This window comes from Chiroxiphia lanceolata, chromosome 2 (assembly GCF_009829145.1).
Source record: "Chiroxiphia lanceolata isolate bChiLan1 chromosome 2, bChiLan1.pri, whole genome shotgun sequence".
NCBI classification, from domain to species: domain Eukaryota; kingdom Metazoa; phylum Chordata; class Aves; order Passeriformes; family Pipridae; genus Chiroxiphia; species Chiroxiphia lanceolata.
In genome coordinates, this window is record NC_045638.1 from 56,122,999 (window position 1) to 56,148,148 (window position 25,150).

At 38.2% G+C, this 25,150-nt stretch overlaps 2 protein-coding genes across 8 annotated transcripts; both read left to right on the top strand.

Moving 5' to 3' along the window:
* The first annotated feature begins 66 nt into the window (after positions 1-66).
* On the top strand, positions 67-10,145 carry CKAP2 (cytoskeleton associated protein 2). Of its 4 annotated transcripts, none has more exons than XM_032679678.1 (9): positions 67-199; positions 1,726-1,813; positions 2,565-2,643; positions 4,398-5,221; positions 6,202-6,388; positions 6,916-7,083; positions 7,640-7,712; positions 8,428-8,815; positions 9,697-10,145. In XM_032679678.1, the coding sequence occupies exons 1-9, from the start codon at positions 139-141 to the stop codon at positions 9,932-9,934; spliced, it is 2,106 nt and encodes a 701-aa protein (XP_032535569.1). In that variant the 5' UTR covers positions 67-138; the 3' UTR covers positions 9,935-10,145. The 4 variants fall into 4 exon arrangements, with proteins under 4 accessions (XP_032535569.1, XP_032535570.1, XP_032535572.1 ...); XM_032679679.1 differs by having other exon boundaries at positions 2,568-2,643; XM_032679681.1 differs by lacking the exon at positions 67-199 and adding an exon at positions 317-643.
* A 612-nt stretch (positions 10,146-10,757) lies between these two features.
* On the top strand, positions 10,758-24,655 carry NEK3 (NIMA related kinase 3). Of its 4 annotated transcripts, none has more exons than XR_004355579.1 (16): positions 10,758-10,868; positions 12,112-12,256; positions 13,067-13,160; positions 13,389-13,486; positions 14,804-14,887; positions 15,584-15,651; positions 15,771-15,857; positions 16,969-17,023; positions 18,816-19,016; positions 19,339-19,408; positions 19,975-20,021; positions 20,929-21,031; positions 21,461-21,583; positions 22,648-22,782; positions 23,005-23,154; positions 23,414-23,529. XR_004355579.1 is itself a non-coding variant. In XM_032680603.1 (16 exons), exons 2-16 carry the CDS (start codon positions 12,140-12,142, stop codon positions 24,553-24,555), a joined length of 1,476 nt encoding a protein of 491 aa, XP_032536494.1. In that variant the 5' UTR covers positions 10,758-10,868; positions 12,112-12,139; the 3' UTR covers positions 24,556-24,655. The 4 variants fall into 4 exon arrangements, 2 of the variants coding, with proteins under 2 accessions (XP_032536494.1, XP_032536495.1); XR_004355580.1 differs by having other exon boundaries at positions 23,032-23,154; XM_032680603.1 differs by lacking the exon at positions 23,005-23,154 and adding an exon at positions 24,489-24,655 and having other exon boundaries at positions 23,414-23,540.
* The last annotated feature ends 495 nt before the right edge of the window (positions 24,656-25,150 follow it).

Genomic DNA, 25,150 nt, shown 5'->3' on the forward strand with positions numbered 1-25,150 from the left:
CCCGCCGCGCGGCGGAACGGGAAGGCAGCACCCGCTCCTCCTTCCCCCTCGCCATTGGCCAGTTCAAGTCCCGCGGCCCGGCCAATCAGCACGGCCCTGCCGGGCGGCGGATGATTCAAACGCTCGCTGCCGGCGGCCATGGCGGCGCGCGCGGTTTCGCTGCTCCCGGCCAGCCGCAGGTCCGAGCCCGCGTTCCGAGGTACGGCCGGGATACTGGGGGGGGGAGAGGGGCACCGACGGGCTGAGCCGCCCCCTGGCACACACGCTGCCCGATACCGGCCGGCCGCGCGGGGCTGAGCGTTACCGCTCGTCGTTACGGCCCCGCGCGTGGCCGCGGCGGGTGGCGGGGGAGCCGGTGGGAGCAGGGAGCTGGTCGCTCTCCCCGAGAAGCCGGAGGCAAGGGAAGGCACCCTAGGCGAGGTCGACGACCGGCAGGTCTTAGCAGCAGCGCTCGCTGTCGTGGTCTTGGAGCTTCTGGCCGGTGCGAGCGGGCGTACGAGACTTCACCCTCCCCTGACAGCGCTGGGGCCGGTGCGGACCGCACCCCATCGCATCCCACACCTCACCCTATCATCCTATCCCCTGCCCCAGGCAGGGCCCCTAGGGTAGAAGCCTTCCCTCTTGACGAAAGAGACGCCCTAACGTAAGAGCGTCCCATTGAAACCAGCAAACGTGCCGCTGATCTAGATCCGTACTCTTGTGCTTATTTACTTTCTGAACGGTTTGGCTTCTGCAAGTTAAAGCAACAGAGTTGCTCTGAATGGAGCTTTGCTGTTTGTGCGAAGGGCGGTGAGAGCTCAGTTTCCAAAGCAGAAGGTGTTGGGGGGGCTTTGGGATGCTTGCTGAGCTTGCTGCTATGCAGCATCTCTTGACAGGTGTATCTCTGCTGTGGCGTCTTCAGAAGCTACACGGTCTTTTTTAAACTTTGTCCAGAGAAGGGCAACGAAGCTGGTGAACGGTTTGCAGCACAAGTCCCATGAGGAGCGGCAGAGGGAGGTGGGGTTGTTTAGCCTGGAGAAGAGGAGGCTCAGGGGGACCTTATCACTTCTTGCAACTACCTGAAAGGAGGTTGTAGCCAGGTGGGGGTTGGCCTCTTCTCCCAGGACGAGAGGACATAGTCTCAAACTGTACCACGGGAGGTCGGACATTAGAAGGAGTTTCTTCACAGAAAGGGTGATTAGACATTGGAATAGACTGCCCAGGGAAGTGGTGGAGGCACTGTCCCTGGAGAGACAGTCCCAGCTGTCTTAGGACCTATCCAGGATCACTTTGTGTTGTTACTGACACTCCTGTTAGTCCAGCTGACAGTGGAAGATAAGCAAATGATTTTACAGATGGTCACTTCAGTTCATGTCCACGGTGTTTTTCATGTGTGCTATACTTGTTACTGCCACAGATGAAAAGTGTGCTTGCTTATAAGAGTGAGCCTGACTTCTTCCCATCAAATAACTGTGTTTCTTTTGGGTTAACACAGCAAAACAACCAACTTGTAGAGCTGTGAAATTACACTTCAAGTGCCCCTTGAATATAGCCTTTCTCAAGAAATAAATGTGTAAGACATTGCAATGTGAATATTAAACTAAAAACTTTCTTAATCCATAATGTCTCTATTTCATAATGTCTTGATGCTTTTCTAATTGCATTTCCTTTTTTTACTAAGAATCAAAGTTTGTCATTACCATTTTAGCTGAAAATGTAATAAGTGTGTCTTTTAAAACCCACTAGAACAAAGGCGACAAAAAGTCGAAGAATATTTATCAAGAAAGAAAACTTTCTCTGGTGTGCCCATTCAAGAAAACCAGACATCGATCAGGTAGTATTTCTGCTATGGCTTAAATTTCTTTATATTCACTAATATACCTTCATTTTCATCTCAGCTGCCTTCTGTAAGATCATCTGATGCACAGATACCATCCGCGAACTGGAACATTCATTTTCAGTCACATGAAGTAGTGCCACATGTTTCTTATAATGCATCACGAAGCATCTGAGGAAGAACTTGGATTTGTAACTCAAAGCTGAGATGTTTTTCTTCTGAGCTGTCAATACATTTTCATAGTTGCTAGGAGACAATACTGGTCTTGGTGGTTTTGTAACTCACTGGGTAGTCTGATGCCAACTCTGGTGCCTGACTGAAGGTTTTGGAACCTGTCACTATGGTAGAAACTATGTCTCCTTGTTCAGACTCGCCTCAAATGGCTTGGGCTCTGATGATTGCAGTAGCTTCGACTCCTTGTGCTACTCCTCCTTCCCCCTCAACTGCAGCATTTAGAAACTTAAACTTCTGTAGCAAATGCATCAGGCTAGACAAGTTGGTGCTCATCCTTAAACATGAGAATGACACCTGCAGTCAATTCCAATCTGTTAGCCAGCTCTTTGTGGTGTAAGATGGGATGTTTTGCAGTCTGAGCCCCAATCAGTGGTTGCTTAAATTTTTTTTTTTTTGCTGGAAGAATACTACAAGCTAAACAGAAATACTTCAGTGTGAGTTCAGCCAGCAGACTGCCAACTGGACAAAAATAGATTTCTTTGTTTCATGATTCAAGATTTTTTTTTTTTTTAAGCAGTAGCAGAACTCTGAGAGCAACTAGCAATAAATTGCAAGACAACTTACAGCTCTCAACATCTCCAAAGCCAGAAATGGTAAGTTTTTTAGTGATATTTAAATACTGACGGTACTCTTTTTCTTGCAGCTACAACATTCCACTCACTTAAATCATATTTATGTTATATGACTTCCAGAGCATGGGAAGTTTTGAGGTGCAGAAGTGCAGGTTGTTAAAACTTTACTCAGTCACTATTTATTATATGCTTTTTGGAAAGCCGTCACATTACAGTATGTAATGGATCATGTTGATATTCAGTTTGTATCTGATGGTGGAGGGAGTTAAAGAGTATACTATTGTTGCTGAAATAATGCTTTCATTTTAACAATTTTCTTAAGAATCTCAGAATTTGTTTTACATATTTCTCATCTTCAGGGAATTAATTTAAAATCTAATTAAGGTCTTCTGACAGAGTAGAGAAGTCTTCTATTTGTACTCTGTTACTTGGAAGAAAACCAAATCATTAACAAAACTAACTGTTGAGCGTGCTTTTTCAGTTGTGTACTGGCAAATCTAATGTAATCAGAAGTAGGTGCCAATACCTAATCAGAGTTTAATAGAATGTGTTCCCTATATAATTTCATGTTACTTTTCCAAAATTAAGATGCAAACAGTTGTGCTGCTTAGAAATAGCAAAATAGATTCTTCTCCAGACCCGTTCTCAGGGAAAGGTGAGAAAAAAATAGACACGAGACCTGTGTTCGTGTTAGGCAGTTTTGAATCTGAGTTCCAAAAGATTTGAGACGTAGAGTTATTTGGGGAGGAAACCAATAACCTGAAAACTTCAAAACAGAATGTTGCGGGGAAAAATTCCAAAAGTTAGAACAAAGGTGGTTTTTTATAAATTTCCTGAAGGGACATATTTTGTTCTGTATAAATATCTCATGTTATTTTAAAGTGAAGTTAAGCTACGTAGTTTCTTGAAATAACACCCCTCATACTCAAGCTCTAGTTATAGAAGTCAAATAGGTCAAATCTAACTTCTCGCCTGAATAACAGACCAAGAAATGAGATGCAGTGTAGTTTTTTTTTTTTTACAGTTTGAGGGCATCTTAAATAAAAGAGTATCAACTTCTGCAGAGGTCTGTGTGTCATTCATGATTTTTTCCTGCCTTTAGATATTTTACTCTTTCAAAACTGCTGCTTGGACAATGCTGAATTAGTTGCTGTAGAGCATATTCTTTGGAGGAAAATACTAGATCCCTTTTCTCATGGAGGGTTGTGCTGAGACCATATGGCTGAGAGTTTCAGGGAGTAGTAAATCCATATAAAACTGACGTAACTATTCTTGACTTACAGCATCCTGTAGCTCAATAGTAAGAAAAATTCTCCCTCTTCTGGTAACTCCTACTACCCTAATTAAAGGCTTTACTCACTACCTCCTGCTAGTAGACTATCCACACTAAGTGGGGGAATGGTGCTGCCATTAAGTGATGAGGTAGGTAGAGATACTGCTTTTGACTACATACAGTCTAAAGCAAGTTTCTATTTATAACTTCTCTTAGAAGGTAATTTTGGCAGTTAAAAGCCAGCAGTTACTTTGAGAGTTTTGTTTCTTACTTCCAAGGCAAAATTTAAGCAATTTTTATTTGATTTTTTTTTTAATGTGAATTCTGCAATAATAGTTGACAAATATTCTACTCAGTATTTATACACTGCTTCTGTAGGTACTTTTTAAGTGGCATTTACCTTTAATCACTTCAGTCCTATAAATCAGTGGAAGCATCTTTAGAAACAACATGCAGAATGAATGTACTTCTAATATTACTGTGGATTTGCATTTGATTTCAGGAAAATAAAGAGAATGATGATAAACTGTCATGGGACCAATCAAGTGTAAGCTCAGAAAAAAATGTTACTTTAAACTCTTCCACAATCCCACTGACAAGTTACCTATCAGGGACAAACTGGAATCTTGAAGATCAAGCTTCTAAGGCCAAAGCTACTGAAATAAAATCTCAGCATGCATCACTTAGTAAGGCCTTCTTGGAAATAAAAAGAATAAGAGAGAAGCAATTGATTGCAGAAAAACAAAATGCAAGTATCAGCCTACCAAAGAAACCAGCGCTCGGCAAATACCGTGGCAAAGTTATCCCATCCAAGATAAATTCCTTCCGAAAACCAGTAAAAACTGAGGGGGAAAAAAGTTCTTTGCCAGAGAAGAAGCTTCTTCCTTCTGCCACCAAACAAGCAGGAAGTTCTATGTCTACGAAAAGCTGTAGTGCAGTTCTGAAGAATATCAAAGTCACAAACAACCCTAAGTCTGTAAAATCGAATAGTGTCCTGCCACTTCACAGCAAGCCACCTGAAAAAGCTGCTATTAACTCGCAGTCTGGTCTGAAGAAACAGCAACTGACATTTGCTGCAGCACCAAAGAAAGTAACAGTCCAAAAACTGGTTGGTGCAAGGGGACCACAGCCACCAAAGGCTGCTTATAGCAATCCTAACCACAGAGTGCGAGGGGTGAAGAAATGTGCAGATTTTTGTGAAGGTGCAAGACCAGAAGCTCCAGCAAAACCAGTTTCTGTTGTTCCTGGTACAAAACCGGGGCAGAATTCTAAAACTAATGGCCATAGAAACTCTATTCTGCCAAAAGAGTCAGCAGAAGAGAGAAGGTAAGTGTATTACTCTCATGGCTTGATCTTGGAGGTTATTTACCTTCTTTCCAAGAATATCTAATTTGACCTATTTCTTGCTGTAGATACATTGAAAAAAAAAATCTGAGCATTTAAACTTGATGCCCAAGCGCATCTAAAACTGTAGACTTGTGAGAAATCAGGATTCAGACTAATTGCAGCAGCTTTCCAGGCTTACAGCTTGTCCTGTGCAGTTAGAAAATAGATGTTGCTAGAGCTGTTTTTTAGGCGAAGTGTTGTGACAACCTTAAGCATGACAGGTAATCCTGTAAGTCAATTTCACATGCATGTCACCCTTAAAAAAAGAAAGATGACTGCTGGATGTATATGGAAGTGAGCAACTTAGACTGAAGGAGAGCACTTATCAATGACATTTTTCAGTTAGGTGAAGGCATCTTAGACTATGGGGGAAAGATGATTCGTAATCTACAAGTTATTAAATATTCTTGATAAAGGTCCTTGTGGAAATTCACATTTACTAGAAATTGATGGTCTAGGGGGATGGGATTGAAATGAAACATGAAAACTGAATTATACTTCACATCGGTTTCAGGTTTTAACAACTGTGTGATAGGGTTGTTCTGGGCTGCTCTCCATGCTTTTTGTCTTAAGAAATTGCTTCTAGTTTTCTAGTTTGAAGTGGGATTAGGGAAAAAAGGTGAAACAGAGAAATAACTCAGAAGCATTTTTTACCCTCTTTTGAAAACAAAGGTCTGTAACCTAAGTCTGCTGGAAAGGAAGAGGTTAAAGTGTTCTGACCTGACAGATACCTAAAGCAGACAGTGATATGTACGCTTCTGAAATTTCCATGCAGATCTAAATGGCAGCTGTATTCCTTTTGGGATTACAGGGAGAAGAGTTTAACTATCTGGAAAGAATGACTTAGCCTAGTTAGTGTCAGTCAATGTCAAAAATTATAAAATATCTGTCACTTCAGCTAACAATATTCTTAAATGCAGAGCTCGTCTGGAAGATTGGAGGGCTTCTAGAGGAAAAGTGATGAGACGACCTCCTGCATATGCGCTTCTTGGATCCCAGTCTACAAGTGAAGAACAAGAATACTCTTCTGCTGATGCTTTAAAGCACATATTACACAGTGAAAAGGCCAACAAGATTCTCAGCGAATGCCTGCAGTTAACAGAACAGGTATTTGGACCCTTGCCTACTGAGTTCTGATCATATAGGTCCCGACAACACACAAGTACTACAGGTGTGTTAGACCCATGTGAATTGGGTGCAGGGGACTAATTGCTCCCCAAGTTAAGCAATGTCATAGCTTTTGCCAACACCTGAAGAAATTAAGCTTTACCAATTTACTGAATTACCGAATAAGAATAGGCAATAATGGTAATAATAGTAGAGCTATAATAGTAGAAGAGCTATAACATAATGGGTAGCTAGAAGGAATTAATCTAAAACAAGTTTGCATTTGCAGAAATTTGTCTGTACTTCTGAAAAAGTCTGCTTCAGGTAGTTCTGAAGATGTCTATACATTCTACTACCCCTTCTGCTTACAATACCGTATAAATAATTCTTATTTGGAAGAATAGTGGAATAACAATTCTTCTGCCAAAGAAAGAAAAAAATATTTGCTTTCTAGTTCAAAACCAGCTAAACTATGGCACCTAAATGTGTTAACTGCATTTAAATCTCTGCTTTTGTGTTGACTTTAGGGATGTCGAGGTGATGAAATACGTGCAATGTTGGAAGATCTCACACATAGCATTCCTGGGGTTAAAAAGCTTGCGAAATATTGGAACTGCTGTATTCGTCTTGAACAGAGGGGCCCTCTTGAAAAGCTTATTGCTGTCTATGAGGAGGCCATTTTGGCAGGAGCAATGGTAAGCAGCTTTCCTTGAAGTTTGAGATTAACAATTAGTGAGGCATGAAAGTATGGCATGTAAAATATAACTGCTTCTGATTTTCTTAAATCCTTTTATGGTTGAAGGAGAGCCATGTGACTTACTTAAACATTAAAATAATGGATTTAGTTTCCTCTGTAACCACTGTAGATACTACTTTAAAGAAGAAAGGTTTAGGATCATTGAATTGCCATATGATGTTCTACCTAGAAGGAATTAAGGATTGAGACTTCTAGTATCATTAGAAACGCAAAATATAACTTAATTTTACACTTATTGATGGATTTCACTTCTATGCCTTAATATCAGCAAGATTTCAGGACATCAAATAACAGCTTTAGTGCACCAAATGCAGAAAATACAGGATTCACTTGTTTTCTGACTTATGTCTGAACAGCACTAAACAAAGGGTTTCTAAGATTAACCTCATGTGGTCTGTACCACTTTCCCTGTAACTATTACATGAAACAAATAAGCTGAAACAATGATTATTTTTGGATTTGTTTTTCTAAAACAGTAAAACTTTTTTTTTCAGCCTAAAGAAGAACTACGACACACACTAATAGATACTATGAAAAATAATGAAAGCCTTTTTAAGCCTGAGAATGGTAAGTTTGAGTACTCTAATTTAGTTAAATGTGTGACTTAACAGGCAACACAAGCTGTATACAGAACACAAACCATTTGTGTTGATATTAAATTTTATTTCATAGAAAATTTTCTGTGATAATTTTGTACTCAATTGTCTTTGAAAACAATCTTAACTAAACAAATACTTTTCAATAGTGGGCATGTTACAATGATTGGAGATGCTCTTGTATTCAAACTTTCTACTTAAACTTTATCAAAGCTATTTCAGCCTGATAATCAAAGAGTAAATAAAAATATTCTTGTGAGCTAGAAATCAATGCCCCTTTGACACAAACTCCTTCGCTACCAGAAGCATGGTTATGTTTTGACAGAGCGTCAATTAAAGGTTCTAAATATTTTAATTTTGGAAGTAAAGTAGCTATAAATATTCCCCTTTAATATAACATAACCCGACAAGTATTTGAACCCAGAAACTGAAATATTTGTTGAGAGCTGCTGCACTTGGAAAGGAACAGACTGACTTCTCAGAACATGTACTTAGTTTGAGTTTTCAGGTTGCAGGTTCTCAAAGGTGACTAAAATTATTAGTAACTTAAATTGTTGTGGCTCAGACTCAACGCTTACTTAACTTTCATTCTCATGTAAAGCTCTAAGATTTCAGGGACCTCTTTAAAACATTCTCCTTAGCTGTAACTAATCACAGCTGTACGTTCTTCTGTATTTTATTTTTAGGGGAAACTGTGATAGAAGCTCATTTAAGTGAGTTAATGGAAGTCAAGGAACCAAATTCATCTGTAGAGCCAGTTCAGGAAACCCTCAAGGATTTCTGTTCTGATGATGTCCGAAAAGCAGAGAGTGAGAACAAGAAAACAGAGGCAAGCAGCGAAGCTATCCAGAAAGAAGAAACTGATTTAGACTTAAAACCAAGGGAAGAGATCTTACCAAAAAAGAGTAAAAAACACAAGGCTAAAGAACGTACAAAAAGGAAAGGAAAATGTGAAACAGAACAGCATGAGGATGGGATAAAAGATGTAGCCCAAGCAGTTAATTCTCCTGAGAAGGGGAATGACACATCTTGTTCAATGAAATACAATCCTCCTACCACACCATACTTGGAAAGGTAAGATTACTTCAGGTAACTATGGAAAGTCTGCAGTGTCTGGAGAAACAATAATGTTTGTGTCACGTTGCAACAGGGAGGTATTGCATTTGTGAATACCTAGTTAAAAGCTCTCAAGAACTTTTATTTTTAGGATTGCTTTCTCTTCCTTCAGAAGGAAGTATTTTTAAATAAATTTCTCTATTTACTCAAACTGTTTTGCTTTGTGAATGCCTGACTACAGAGTAACCAGACTTTTGTGGTAGAGACATAAATTCCATGTTTGGGATGCCCTCCCACAGCCTACATCACAGTACCAGTTCTACACTAAGCTAGGCAAAGAGAAAGTAGGTGTCTCCAGTCCTCTCCTTTTCAAATGCAGATGTGATTGTACGTCATACAACACAGAAATACTGAACAAGATGTAACTGTCCTGAAGTGGTTATCTTGAGGCAAAAACCTGGGTAGTAACCTCAGTATAAACGAGATAATATTGACATTTTTTTTTTTTTACCACAAAGTTTCTTCTAAAATAGCAGACTTAGGAAAGTTGTGCTCAGCTTTGACATCTGATGAAGCTGGAGACCTGGCAGCTGTCCACTAATCCCTCATAGCAGGAAGACCAATTTGCCCCCGATGGAATAGGGAAGGATCTTCCTTTGGAAACTGTTTTCAGGAGGTTCTCTGGGTTAAAATATTTTGCCAAAGAAAAGTTGTATAGCTGGTTCTAACTGTATGAATGGGAAAGGGCCTGTTTCCTTTGATTGTGGGAATGGGAAAGAATTGAACATGAATCATGACTTGCTGTTTCTGCCAGATGCTAGAAAGGTAACTTGTATGATGGTGTGCCTATGTTTAGTGATTTTTTTTTTATTATTATTATTTTTTTTTCTTTCTCAAAGCGTGAAGATGTCTCATGAGGCAAATTACTCCAGTGGTAAAGATCTGAAAATTGTAACCCCTTTGCGATATTCTCAACGCATTCGAGACAAAATGTGCAAGCTGCCTGATACTGGCAAAGATCAAGATCCATGTGTCTCTTCACTTGAACAGCTGGGAGAATTGGAATCAAAAGCCACTGAATTTATCCACAAACAGAGCAATGCCCTCCAAGAAACAAATGCTGAAATAGAAGAGTAAAAAGTAGTGTTACTGCTATATAGGGGTTAAAGATTTGATTTTGAAGAGAGTTGAATGGGACTTGTTTTTAGCAGCTTTGAGAGTGGAGCTATCTAAGACTCATGTGGATGGCTTAAGGTGAAATTTGACTGCCTGAGTCACTAAATAAACTTTTAAAGTTTCTGCCTTTTCAAAATTGTAATAAATCTGCTCTGGTTTAGTACTAGATTGATGTCTGTGTTTAACTATGTTTCATTAAATATCAAACTAAGGACTAGGTGTATAGCTTCATGTTGTATATTGCTAGTATCTACTCTTTTCCTCTTGCAATTGCAGAACTCTAAGGAATTCTTAGGAACCTTTCAGTTTAAGAAAATAAACAGTAATGTAGGCATTCTACTAGGTCAATGTCTACTACAACATCTAGTTTTGAAAACTGAAGCCAGTTTGTAAGGTGTAGGCTAAATTTAAACTCTTTTAGAGGTGTTTCAACAAAACATTTTAATCTCTTTGGTTACTGACATTGTTCATTATCAAGTAATCTTAGATGAGGTCTCATACACTACTTACTATGTGACTGTTTTAATGTTGGTTTGCATTAGTCTCTAATACAGTAGACATTAAACTTAACTGAGTTGCTTTTGTTCTTTATTTATAGGCTATACGCTGTAAACTATGTAGTCTGTTCTTGAAAGTGAAGTGTCAAAGCAGAACACTGCTATTTTCCACACTCATCACACGCACTGTTTCCGTACTCAGCACGCTCCGAGGGACAGCCCTGTCTGCCGGTGGCACCGCCCCAGAGACGCGGGCTGGGCGTTCCCTCCCAGGCAGCTCCGTTTTCCTTCCCATCCTCCGCCCCCATCGCGGCCCCGGGGAGGTTGTGGAGCAAGCGCTGGGTTTGTGCCAGGGTCTGTACTCGGGCCTCTGCCCGGTGGGATTGCGGCCCGCCGAGGTGAGTACCCGGCGGGCCTGAGGGGCTGGGGCGGGCTGGGGCTGCTCCTCCTCAGGCTAGAGGAGCTGTAGAAACAAGCCCCGAGATGCTTTTCAAAAACAACTCATCAGCCCGTTAAAACACAGTGCGTGTGCAGTGTATACAAAAAGGGGTGCTTGGAACGTGGATAACCAGCTTAAAACCACCAGCGTTTTGGGAAAAAAGGAGAATAGGTCACTGCTGTGTGTGAAATGCTTGAGAAGCGTTTTTAGCAGAAAATGGGAACGTGGGAGTTTCAGCAGTTGTGGGAGCTCTCTGGTGTTGTGGGATTAAGCTCCATAGCCATGTCCTCTCCAGAATGAGAGGACGTGGCCTCAAACTGTCAGGGGAGGTTTGGGTTGGACAGCAAGAGGAATTTCTTCGTGGAAAGGGTTGTTTAACGTTGAACAAGTTGCCCAGGGAGGTGGTGGAGTCACCATTCCTGGAGGTGTTCAAGAAATGACTACATGTGGCACTTTAGTGCCATGGTCTGGTTGACAAGGTGGTCATCAGTCTTAAGGTTGGACTTGGTTATCTCAGAGGTCTTTTCCAACCTCAGCAATTCTGTGATACAGCTTAAATGCAGTGATAGGACAACTGGGAACAACTCGGAACTGAACCAGGGGGAGCTTTACACTGGATGTTAGGGAACATTGCTGAGAGGGTGGCCAAACACTGGAACAGACTTCTTAGAGAGGTGGTCAGTGCCCCAAGCCTGTCAGTGTTTAAAAGGCATTTGCACCATCCCCTTACCAATTCGATTTAACTTTTGGTCACCTCTGAAGTGGTAAGGCAGTTGGACTAGGTGACCATTGCAGGTCCCTTCTAACTAAAATACTCTGTCTTCCAGTTGTTGAAGTCGATGTGCAGTAACTTTTACCAGTTTGATCCTGCTTATGGTGAGAATTGTCACCGGAAGCTTGAAGCTTGTTATGTTATTGTGCCTGTGAGTTTTCTTTAGTGTTATGAAGCCACCTGCAGGAGCGCAGGTAACAAAAAGAAAATGCAACATTGTAGGTTTGTAATTTACATTTTCAAAGAGCTTTAGCGTTTGAAATTAAAAATTGCAGCAATAATGCTGTATCAAGCTTTGAGTTTTACCTTCTGGAGGCCTCATTTTCAGTAAAATCATGTAGCAGTGCATAGAGGTATTATGGTAATGCTGGAAAGTTGTAGGTACCCACGTTTATCAGTCATGCTTGTTATTTTGCGGATTTTTTTGAAGAGAAGTGTTGGGCCTGAGCCTATGAAGAATGGAAGAATACAAAGTGTTGAAAGTACTAGGAGAGGGATCCTTTGGCAGAGTTCTCCTAGTTCATCATGGAATCAGTGACCAGAAGTACGCGATAAAGGAAATAAGACTTCCCATGGTAAGTGTGACACATATGCCACCTCACCCACTGCTTAAAAAAAGTAAAATTTTAAAAAAAATCGTAATTGTGGGTGTGTTTTTGAAACGCTGAACACTTTTGGTGCAAATTTTGTGTACTAGACAGTTGCATGGTATGGTTACTGTATAACTATGTCTGAGTTGATGTTCTTGGTACTGAGTAAAGTAGGAAAATCTGATCCGATTCAGAAAGTGCATGGTTACATTTTGGGAAATGCAGCACGTAGGAAGACACTTTCAATGAAATCCCTGTTCCCCAATGCCCTTGATTTCACTGGAATGCAGATTTCACCTGCAATGCCTAATGAGGAAATTATTATTATTGCTGGTAATCACTTATTTGGATTATCTTCTCTGCATCTAGATAAGCAAAAAAATCACTAAATGGGAGACACCAGCTTTCTGGAGCCTGAGGCTCAGTTCATATTTGGGCTCTTGGCTTTATATTGAGTTCATGCAGACTGTCAGCTGTTCCAAAGTTGGTGTGTGCTGCTTTGTTATGTAGTTCTGCACTTTTAAAATAGAAAAAGTCATTAATTGAAGTAGGAAAATATCCTCTCAAAAAAAAAAAGAAATATTAAAATCCAAACACGTAAAAAGCTCAAAGATGTCTTCAGCTAGTAATAAACCATAGATTAAAAAGATGGGGCTTTGTGGTTTCTAAATGACTTTAAAAAATAACTGAAAAATAATTCGTAAAAGCATTTTCCTTTTGGAAAGTGAAGTGTATTGTGTGTCTATGTGAAAATTTATTAGTGTGACATTTATACAGGTGTACTTATATTTTCAGTCTTCGTCTGGTGTAGAGAACTCTAGGAAGGAAGCAATTCTTTTGGCTAAAATGAAACATCCGAATATCGTTGCCTACGAAGAATCATTTGAAGGTAAATATAAAAATTTTAATTCCTTCATTTGTTTCAAGTTGCATGCTCCTCAGGGATCAAGATTACTTTCTTCCTTTTTGTTTACAATACATGTTATAAACAAAATTCATGTTTATTGTAACATAGCATGTAGTCGGAACTTTATAGTAAAAAGTGTTACTTACAGTAAAAAAAGTACTTATTCTGCTAATGAAACTACTAACTATTCTTAAATTACCTAAAATTTAGCTGATGGACATCTATATATAGTGATGGAATATTGTGACAATGGAGATCTAATGCAAAAGATTAAACACCAAAGAGGAAATTTGTTCCCTGAAGATACGGTAAGAAAAGACATTGTTTTGAACCAGAGGGCCAGAAATCCTGTTTCATGTAAACTGAAACATGCTGCATAAACCAAATTATAGATATGCAAACACCATGAGGTACCTTAAATAAAACAAAGGCACCGACAGATAGAATAGGAAAGTTATTTCTTTTATAATTTCCAGCAGAACAAGGCAAGAATTGGACTGAAAGGATTAAAAAAGGAATTACTGCCTGTATCTGGGAATTGTGCAGATAGTGGGAAAAACAGAGTCAGGTTTGTATGCAATTAAATAAGAATTTTACAGAAACTTCAGACAGAATTTAAAGCACAGTAAGATGTACTGCAAATGAAAAGTAAACAAAGCGCTCTGGCACGATAAATTAAGCTAGCCAAGAGACTAAACGCTTGCATTTTATGTAGCAATTAAATGTTTAAAGTATTCAGCAGGCATTAACTCCTTTTATCAGAGAGGCTATAAAATTACTTAGAAGAATGTTCAAAGGGACATTGTAGTGAATGAAAGCTGCTTCTTGCCACAGTTAGAAGCATCACGTTAGTTAAAACGAAAGGACCAAAAATCTCAACTAACCGAATATTTAGATTTTCTATGCATGTTTGCATCTTTAGGAGTTTTCTTTTGTGCTTTAAAAGGAACACATTTTCTTTTAGAAACTTGAAGCTTGAAGCTTATTATGTTATTGTGCCTGTGAGTTTTCTTTAGTGTTATGAAACCACCTGCAGGAGTGCAGGTAACAAAAAGAAGATGCAACATTGTAGGTTTGTAATTTACATTTTCAAAGAGCTTTAGCGTTTGAAATTAAAAATTGCAGCAATAATGCTGTATCAAGCTTTGAGTTTTACTTTCTGGAGGCCTCATTTTCAGTAAAATCATGTAGCAGTGCATAGAAGTATTATGGTAATGCTGAAAAGTTGTAGGTACCCACGTGTGTGTTATTTCCCCATGGGTTTTGTTTTTGTTTTGTTGTTTGGTAGGTGAGGTTTTTTTATTTGCTAATTTACTATGAAACTGTAATGAACTTGCTTATGAAATGACCATGAGATAAAATGCCATGTAGCAACTGCCTACCTTCATCATTGTTATGTATTATTACCGCTTTCTAGACACAGGTAATAAACATTTTTTCCACCATATTAAAAATATAATTTATCCTGAACTCAGTCTTTCATGCTGATGTGAGGCCATTATGTTAGAGGTACTTTTAACTCCCAAATATTCGGAACATGCTTTTCTTTTCCTAATTTTTTTTATCTATTAGTATTCATTACATACAGCATTGAGCTGTTATAAGTACTAATTACTCTTTTTCAGATCCTTCACTGGTTTGTGCAGATGTGCCTGGCGGTGAAGCACATTCATGATAAACGTGTGCTGCACAGGGATATAAAATCCAAGGTGAACAGAGCAAGTTTTGTTGCCATTAAAGACCTCTTCTGCATGTAAAAGTTAAACTCCCTCTTTCATAATTTCCTGTGACAGCTAAGTTCTGTGTTTTTTATTTAGGCCTAAGAATATCATGTAAATGAAACTGTTGAGTGCAGGGGATGATGTAATATTGCAGGCGTAACCGTCATCTAAGTATAGACATATCCTTCATATCCAAACTGCTGATAGCACTAATTGCTTGTGACAGACTGCATGTAGTTTAAAACAGTAACAGAAGTATAAAAAAAGTGTATAGATTATGCAGTTTTTAAATGTCTTGCCTCACGTTTTTTTCTTTGTTACTCTTACCTATCAGAAAGAGAGAAATTCAGAAGAAAGTGTAAGCTTATTGGTTTGAGTACAGCATAGAGATTAAGGCAATTCTAAGCTGTGATTCTTCCTCTGCTAATGATGCTGGGGCTTTAGGCCCATATAAGCTTTCCATTTACCTGGACAGAGTTCTATGTCATGGAATCAAAGAATATGACACAGTTCTTAGTTTTGTTTTGGTTTTTTTTTGGTAGAAGTATTAGGAGAAGCAAGTAAAAGGAAATATAAAGATAAAATACTAGAAGTGATTGCCACCATGTTTTCTGCATATACAAACTGCAGAAATGATTCCTAGAAGAATATTTCAGTATGTTAATCTATGCTCTTGAAATGCAGAACATCTTCCTCACTCAAAACGGGAAAGTGAAATTGGGAGATTTTGGATCTGCACGCCTTCTTGCACAGTATGTGGACATCTCCACTGATCTCAGTGGTGTCAAGTTTTATTTTACCATTGACAAATAGTACAGAGTTCTTAAATCATGGCTTTCCACCTGGTGTTTCTTCTTTGTTGTTTTGATAGCCCGATGTCATATGCTTGCACATATGTGGGAACGCCTTATTACGTACCTCCAGAAATATGGGAAAGCATGCCATACAACAACAAAAGGTACCTGTGTTTTCAGTGGTCACAAATAATGCCTGACTGATGTAGGGTTTTTTATTGCTGTCTCAATCTGGCTTTGTGGCTTATCTGTATTTGGTTTAGAGAAGATACTGAGCTGAAGTGTTTTTAGAAAGAGGTAATTACATTTTTTTTAAGATGAAAGTGCAGAAATTCCTCTTTAATTAGGTAACTGAGAGCACAATATCTTTAGTCTTAGAAGTTTGAAAACTGTTGTGCAGACATCTGTTTGTTTGGGAGAGTAAATATATGCATACAAACATACACACAAATACCTACCTATCTGTGCACATACATAGGTATGTGTTTACATCTTTTGCTGGTCTTGTTTTTTTTTTTTGGACTCATCATATTTTTTTAAACTCTTCACACTGGTCATAATGTAGGGATAATGGCACAAAATGGATTACTTAGATTTATGGAGCCTAGTTATTCTGGTCCTAATGCAAGAACTTCTGAGGGCATCTCGATAGTACCATTTTTACAGCTTCTTCCCAGACTCCCAAATACTAAGCCATATTATGTTCCCTCCCCTAGGTCTGTTCTGTGACCCTAGTTGTGCAATTGGTTTTCCATAGGAGGGAAGAAACCTTCTAGAACTTCAGGTTTTTTCTGCTCCTCTTGCAAGAAAGGTATCAGTTGCTTCTTGTGCAGGTAGCAGTACTCACTTTTCATGGAAAATGATGGGTTTTTTTTCTCAGTAGGAGAGTTCTTATTGGCAGGGCCAGAATTCCAGCTCTCAGAATTAGGATTGTGTGGCTGCCATCTGATGTTAGGGGCCATGGAATACAAAGGCTTTCAAGGATGGAAGGGTAACTGTTGTTGCAGCAAATTGTTTAAGAGACATCCTAGGAATAAAAAGCCAACAAAACTGTATGACAGTCATCTTTTTTTACAACAGGGTAGGATAAAAAAAGCAAAAACATTTCCACTGGAGAGGTTAAATGCATAATTGTGTTGCCTTTTATAGTTACTTACATTTATTTTTAGTTTATTCAATTAAGTTATGTACAGAGATTGAATCTCACTTTTTCGAAGCAGGATATTAAATTGTAATTTTTGGCTCAAAATTTCTCATCCTTCTCTATATCTACAGTGATATATGGTCTCTGGGGTGTATTCTATATGAGCTGTGCACTCTAAAACATCCGGTAAGTACAGCTTTATTGCTATCAGAAAAGTTTTGGAATTCCTTAAAGCTTAATTAGCAGTTAGCTGTACTGTAGATTTGACTGATGTGTTTGCTGCCGCTTCCAAAAGAGGGAAGTATTGCTCCACCCTTCCCAGACCTCCTCCACTATGTGCCTTCTGTTTTTCAGCAGTTCTTGGGACCTACTGGACCTTTCTGTAGAAGACTCAATTTTAAAAATTCTTAGAAAACAATTTTTTTTCTTGGTTAACTTTCCTCAATATCAGTGATCTGGGACTTATTAAGGAGTCCAGCAGTTGCCAGGCAGGTTCCAGATATCTGCAGGGATGTTGCAGTGAGCATTGCATTTTACAGGATCAAGATGATCACAGGAGATGTAGGCAAAGACACTCAAAATCTTTACTAATGAGGATATATTGTGTGCAAGTGCAGTGAAAGGTAGAAAGCAATAAGCAGTTTTGTATCTCGCATCAGTGAGATTATTCTTTGCTTATTCTTCAAATCAAAGAAGTCACTGTCAAAGCACTGTCCTCCTCTTGGAACCATGGGTACCTTGATGTATGGTTCTGTCTTTCTGTCATTCCTGGGACGCTGTCTTTTACAGTCTTGATGCTGTGTTCCTTATGTGTTAACTTCTTCTGGCTTCTATATACAGACACATGGGTAACAGAAGAGCCCTCATCAGGATATGTTTGTTTTGCAAGAAAATGAGATTGTAATTGATGGTGATTTTGTCGTAGTTTTTTATAAACAGCAGTTTCCTTTTCTTGAGGTAATACTATACCTTGAAATCACAGAACCACAGAATATTCTGTTTGAAAGGGACCCACAAGGTTTATCAAAGTCCAGCTCCTGGGCCTGCACAGAACAGCCCCCAGAATGATACCATATGTCTGAGAGCATTGTTCAAATCCTGCATATCAGTAAAAGATTCTCCACAGCTGCAACTGCTGACTGTGCAAGAGTGTATTGACTGAGCGATAAAGGAGTCTGTGCATGGCTGTGTGTTAGCCTAAGTAAGTGTCTGTGGCAAGGCTTTGGCAGTGTCACAGCTATTCAGGCAGAGCTCAGAGCTGAGGTTCAAAGGAGTGGAGTATTCTTCCCTTTTTAGCAGCACTGAAATGTTATGTGTCTGGTTTTGTGTGATGGTCACACATGTTCTTGCATCATCTATCAGAGGTGATGCCACGCACTGGGGATGTTTGGTACTCTGCAGCCAAGCCAGCAGAGTGTACCCAAAGAAAACTGCCTGCGTGGAGGTAGAAGTTCTCAAACATTTAGATTTGCAAGAGGGTATTTGTGCCTCTATAGGTTACTTTTGATAATTTTTTTTAAAATCAAAGTCTGTGTATTTCCTAGCTTGCTGTTTCACTCTTGCAGTTTAAATCTGATGATGAATTTGATTCCTATAAAATAAAATTTGATTAATCCTAAATTTATAGGAGTAACTCTCCCATCTGCTTTCCAGTTGTAAAGATTATTGTTTGCAATGTTCATTATGATCTGGTTTTAGTCACTGTGATGTTTTCATTCTCAGTAAATTTCTGTCATTATTGACATCATTAAATGCCCATGCAACAGCCCTACAAAATATAGAGGAAAGTTACTAGTGTTTTTTCACACCTCTGAAACTGTCAGACTGGAAGACAAATCAGGTGGTAGTAAGGGAGCCTACAAAAATATGTACTATGCATTTTTATATAGAAAATATTAAAGCTCCTCTTAAATCATCTCAGCAATTTTTACCTTATGCTTAAACTCTCTGCTCTCATGTTCATTTATTTTTAATGCAGTTTCAAGCCAATAGCTGGAAACATCTCATCCTTAAGATATGCAAAGGGTCCTACAATCCACTACCATCTCACTACTCCTATGAACTTCATTACTTAATAAAACAGATGTTTAAGAGAAATCCTCAGGATCGTCCATCAGCCAGTACTATTCTTTCAAGAGGTTGCTTAACCAAACTTATAAAAAATTGTTTGCCTTCTGAGGTATAGTATATTCTTTGTATTTAAGCAATGGTATCTACATTTTAAGTACTAAATCATTTTCTTTTGTAGTTTGTTAGTGTATAACTATAAAATGTTGTCTAGGTCCTACTCTAAAAGCCATAAATACAGTTGCAGACTTCTCAGAGAGCTGAGTTTTTAAAAGGATTTGTTTTGAAAATTAAAGTTCAATATTGACCTGATGCAGCTGAAATTAGGTATTGCAGCTATTTTGTATAGTGACTATTTTTAACAAATAATGTAACATAAAATTTGAGGAAGTTAAAAATGGTACAGTACCTCCATCTTTTTATACACATTCCAGATGATAAAAGAGTTTGAGCAGGTATTAAAGGAAACCAAGAAACATGAAGGCAGTGCAGCAAGACGAAAGGGTAAGTGAACAACATTTTTGTTGATGTAGGGAATGACAAAATGACTAGGAAATGTAAGATCTTAAAAATAGCTATAAAACATTAGTACTATATATTCAAATCTATTTTTAATTATTTCAAAATCTAATGTTATTGAAGCTATATAGAAAATGTTTGAAGGGTGTAAATCATATTCCAACGTAAGTAGAGTGCAAAGCTGCAATATATACATTGTTAGGCATAAGACTTGTGCTAGAAATAATTCAATTTTAAAATAAGCAAAACTTTTAACTGTTGCATGTAGTTTAAATATGAGTTATTTCTTTCCCAAAATATGGTGAAGCAAGTTACGTTCACTATTTAGTTTTTAGAGAGAATGTTGGATTTTTTTTCTTCTGCATAAATTAAGCTACACCAAAATTTGTACACAGTTGAGAATGAGTTCTGTTAACAGAAGTGTGAGGAAGCTATCACATAATTTTCATTTGCTTGGTTCAGTGGCATTGCTGTCATACCTCTGGAATGCCACTTTACTACAAATGTTTGCTAAAGGTGTTAACTCTTCAATCTGTTACTTAATGTATCAGGTAGTGTCATGGCTGGTGGAAGCTCAAATAATGGGAAAGAAAATAGGGTAAGTATCCAAATATAAATATAATATTTGTATTTTAGTAGTTTAGAATGTTCTATATGATAGAAAAGTTCTTATGGAAAATTATTAGTATGCTAAACCATGGATCAGCCTACTGGATCAGCTGTCATCTGTGTTCAGATTGCAGTTTTCCTGTGCATTTTTCACCACTCTAACTTTTTGATTTTTCCCATATTTAGTTTAGTTCCAATGTGCATTTCCTTATAACCCTGTCAAAACAAAAACCCAAACAAAAAAATCCGCTCTTATTTTCCTAAGTTTTTGGATTCTGCAAAAATTTATGCATTTTCATTGCTTCAGGGGAACATTGAGAACAGGCTGCTGTGGAAACAGTCTAGTCTGAACAGAATTCTCACCAGGTTTTAGGGCCCATGTGAGATTTGAGGTGAGGAGAATTTAGTCACAGGTAGCCAAGATATCGCCTATGGGCACATTACAGCACAGCCTGACTCAGCTGTACTTGGTATATTTTTAAAAATGTGTTGCCATGGGGCCTATTTTTTTTCCTTTTCATAGGCCTGTCAATCTGAGAAGTTTAATATTTGGGTGCATCTTTTTTTCCCTGGGAATATAAATAATTTATCCTTATATTGCTCTGTTCTTAAATGGAAAAAAAAAAACAAAACAAAACACAAATTGCATCAAGTAACTACATGTGTGCTTAGCTTCAAAAACTGAGATTGTCTTTCAAAAAAGGGCATGCAGTGTGAAATGCCGTGCAGTAATAGATACTGTGCAACTGCAACTGGCTTCATCGTCAGTGGTTTAGTTTTCAGGTCTTCAGATCTTTAGGCCAGCAATTTTATAGCAAAACTGTTGTGTTAATATTACTGCTTGTTTTTTCTCGACAACAAGGATAATGACTAATGCGGTCTTTATTTTTTTAAAGCGAAGAGAAGATGAAAGTAGCAATTGTAGCCCCTTAGAAAGGAAAAATATTACTGAGGGTTTGAGTGAAGGCACAAAGGAACAAAAGAAGTCTGAGCAAGAGGGTGAGTTTTACAGTTTTAAGGCTGATGAACTTCCTTCTGTGTAGTGATACCTACATGTCAATGATCCAGCCATTTAAACAGGTAGCCAAACAAGCCTGAAGCTGTAGAAAACCTTTCCACCACCAGTTACTTCTGCAGTTGCATTGATTGATACTGCTCCTCAGAGATGTTAAAAAAAATATTTTAAAAATTATCTTGGCCAAAGTATTAAAAAATTTGTTTGAAAACATTTGGAATAGAGTAAATGCATGGGGAGCTCTTACCAAGTCGGATTTGTACCCGTAGAATCAAACATCACTGCTAGTTAAGTGCTGTACTCTTAGTACTGCTTGGCCTGGACAGGGCAATCTGGACAGAGAATCAAGTTAGATGCTTGTTATCATCCTTTTTTTGTTACAATTACAATAGAAACGTCTGCTTTCCTTGCAGAAGATATTGATTTGTCACATGTCCACAGGAGGCAATGGGAAAAAAGGATATCCAATACTGTACTGGATGTCCTGGAAAATGCGTCCTTGCTTTCTTCCAGTTTTACACCTGAAGAGACTGAAAGTAAGATTTGACTAAATGTGGTTTTAATTCAAGTAATATCAGTGATTCTTTATAGATTTTAAAGGCCAAAATTTTACAGGACATGTTTAAAATGATGTAAAATTAATTTTAAAATATTTTATTAACAACTAAAAAGTCCGCTGTGCTGAAGAGAATTTCTTTGTGGTTTTGTGTGACAGAATTGCAAAGAGCGATGAAAACCACAGGTAATGCTAGCAGCCCTAAAATTATAATCATGACTAAGAAATTACCCTACAATTCTCCTCTTAATATGATGTTCGTGGAGGTAACAATGAGGAATTCATTTGATGCAGAATGAAACTGCCCATCTTTCAACTACAGGATACTATTGAGAGCATAAAACATCTGTACCTCTACTTCTGTTGTCATTAACATCCAGATAAGGTCAATGACAATAACTATCAATTATGTACCTCACATGTGAGGCATAGATTTTTCTTCCACATCTACAGCTTTAATTAAAACACTTAACATGAGATTTCTTCTGAAAAATGTTTCAATTTTAAAATGCCCCTTACTTATGCAACTGTTATAATTATTTAATGTGATTATAGATATGTATTGTAAGGAACTGTGAATAAATGCTGTGGAAATAAATAGTCAAAATAGAAGTAGTCAGAAAATTCCCCAGCTGTGGTAGGAATGTTGCATGATAATTATATGCACAAGGGAAAAGGACAGAAGAAGGCATGTATTCAGGTGTTCTGCTATTAAAAGGCACAAAAATGGCCTCAGGCTCCATTTTGTGAGATTCACAGAGCCACCACATAAGCTTGCAGAGACTCTAACTCCTCACACCCCTCAGCCTGTTTCTGCTAGCTTCCTGTCAGCAAAAAGTTCCACTGTGACCTTTCTGTAACTTGCTGTCCTTTTAATGCTGACAGTGTCTACCTTAGTTTTTTGAGAGGTCAGTGGTGCTACAGATGGAAATACCTAGACTCTCTTCTTCCTTTGTTTCTCTCTTGAATGTGATCTTCAATGTAATCCACACTGCTAATGCCATTTTATCTAAGTAGTATTTATGAATATTTTCTACCCAGGTGGTGGTGGTGTTATAAACTACCGTGAAAAAAAGCCACGTAAGCAGTGGAACAAGGAAACTCCTCGGACCCTGATGAACATTCTCACTAATGCAGACGTCAGCCTAGCATTTAAAACATACACAATTTATAAGCCAGGTAAATCCCCAGTTTGTGGGCAAACATTTATACAAACAGGTTTATTAATAAAGACTTTCCCCTTTTTATTTTTTTTCATACATAGCCCCCATATATAGAGATTGTGCACTTGAATTCATATCACAGCAGGTTGGGTGGGTTTTTTTAAGTTTATGAAACGAGATGTGGATTTACAAAAAGCCAGGATTAGAATTCATGAGTGATTGCACATCTCCATTACAGCTCTTTATGATGGACTTTCACTTGCAGCTCAACAGCTGAATGAAGTTGTGACCAAAATGCAGATGCTGTAGAGCCAAGTGTCCTCCATCCTGCTGAGTGGCCTGGTGTATGTGTTAGGGGGGTGCAATAAACACACTGCAGCCCCATCAGGTAAATCCACTTCCACTAAGTCAGCAATGCCCTGTTTTGAGGGCAGGATGGTAAAATGGTACAGGTAAAGACAGATGCAGCCTATAGATGTGCACAGCCACAAATACTTGTTCTGCATTTAAAACAGGTAACGACTTGACCTGGAATCTGCTACAAAGTGGGGACAAATTAGAAAGACTACATTGTATTAAAATTTTTAATAGGTTTATTTTTAAAATTAAAATATTTTGGTGACATTTTAATTTTTATATTTTCAAAGCTTCTGAAAATATATTAAGAGGTCCACTTTCTGATGAAACTGAAGCATCTGATGAAGTAGATGGTGAACATGAAGATGTTGTCATAGATTCTGAGAGACTTGAGCCTAGATCTGATGAAGATGACACGTATGTCCAAATGATGTCCTTGTATTTTTGTTTTCTTTGGTTCCTCAAAGTGATTTTCCCAAAACAATGTTCCCCTGAAAAAAAAAGTTTTATTGTCAGCGTTAAAATCCACTTCTCTCCTACACAATGAAATTTAGTAGCATTTGCCATTTTACAGGTTTTATTTGCTATATTTATAGTTACTGATGGTCTGAAGATTAAACAGGATGCTTGTTATTAGCAGATACGCTAATAATTTGCTGATGACTTTGAAAAAAATGAAACCCTGAGCTGAAGTTAGATCCACAGTAAAGTGCAAAACCTTCTTGTATGAAAATCTTTGTATTCTGACCTTGAAATCTGATAATCAGTGGCAAAACCACTTGCCTAGTGGTATGTTTGGTGCATTTGTATATTATTCTTCCTAAATTTTCATGTGCCATGCAATAGAATCTCTTTGGAACCTACTTATAGAGACGTATTTAGAGACCTTTTAAACTCTGTGTTCTGATTATGTTAGTGACCCACTTTGTGTTTTTGAAAGAGTGGAGTGAAAAATCAACACATTTGAACAAAAATACTGTGTTTTACAGGTGTGTGTATGTTTTGGGGGTAGTTCTTGGATTCTCAGAGTTTCAATTTATGTCATTGTTTATTTTTGTAGCACTTAGAGATGAACTACTTAGGCATGTTTTGCTGTAGTTCAGTTGCAGGCTGTCAATATCAACACATATTCAGTCTTTAAGTATATGAAATTTGGTTTTGCTTTTGATAAAACTTTAGTAAATTCCAAAGAGAACATCTTTTGGTTCCTGAATCACAACTGTGCAGGAAATTTGTCTCTTGTGCTGATATTTTTAACATAATTTATCCTAGTTATTGGGTAATTTTTTCATGGGGGAAAAAAAGGCAAAGATTTATAAAGTTGTATTTTGCTTTGCAAAACAATATTTTGAAATCTATTTTTAGGGACTTTGAGGAAGACGACCCAGACTGGATGTCAGAACTGAAAATGGCATTGAAACACAGTGACTGAAAACTTGAATTTACCTATGATAAGTGAAGTTGGGTGTGCTGGTCTTTATAATCAAAATAGTTGTTAATAATTGGTTATTAATTAAATAATTTCAGTCAAATTCCGAGTGGGCATGTTTTCTGTATCACAAAACTGAGCAGGCAAAATGCACAACAAACCTTTTCAGATAGAACACTTGCAAATACCTAAACAAGTCCAGATATTAAAGGTATTTGGAGTTGGTAATAGCTTTGCAGAATTGATCAGTCAAATAATAGCATTGTCCAAAGAGAAGGTGTAACACTATGAGAAGTTATTCTTCCTGACTATATACTGAATTAACAGCTTTGTGTTGAGTTGACCCTGGCTGGATACCAGGTACCCACCAAGGCCGCTCTGTTACTCTCCTCCTCAGCTGGACAGGGAAGAGAAAATTTAATGAAAGGCTCATGGGTGGAGGTAAGGACAGGGAGAGATCACTCACCAATTAATGTCATGGCCAGAACAAACGTGACTTGAGGAAATCAGTTTAATTTATTACCAACCAAATCAGAGCAGAGTAATGAGAAATAAACCCAAATCTTAGAACACCTTCCTCCCACCCCTCCCTTCTTCC

Coding starts and splice junctions, on each gene's coding strand:
- CKAP2 (XM_032679678.1), top strand. CDS start 139: ATGGCGGCGCGCGCGGTTTCGCTGCTCCCGGCCAGCCGCAGGTCCGAG. Junction 2,644..4,397: donor CATCTCCAAAGCCAGAAATG/GTAAGTTTTTTA, acceptor ATTTGATTTCAG/GAAAATAAAGAGAATGATGA. Junction 7,713..8,427: donor CCTTTTTAAGCCTGAGAATG/GTAAGTTTGAGT, acceptor TTTTATTTTTAG/GGGAAACTGTGATAGAAGCT.
- NEK3 (XM_032680603.1), top strand. CDS start 12,140: ATGGAAGAATACAAAGTGTTGAAAGTACTAGGAGAGGGATCCTTTGGC. Junction 19,017..19,338: donor AAAATTGTTTGCCTTCTGAG/GTATAGTATATT, acceptor TACACATTCCAG/ATGATAAAAGAGTTTGAGCA. Junction 20,022..20,928: donor ATAATGGGAAAGAAAATAGG/GTAAGTATCCAA, acceptor ATTTTTTTAAAG/CGAAGAGAAGATGAAAGTAG.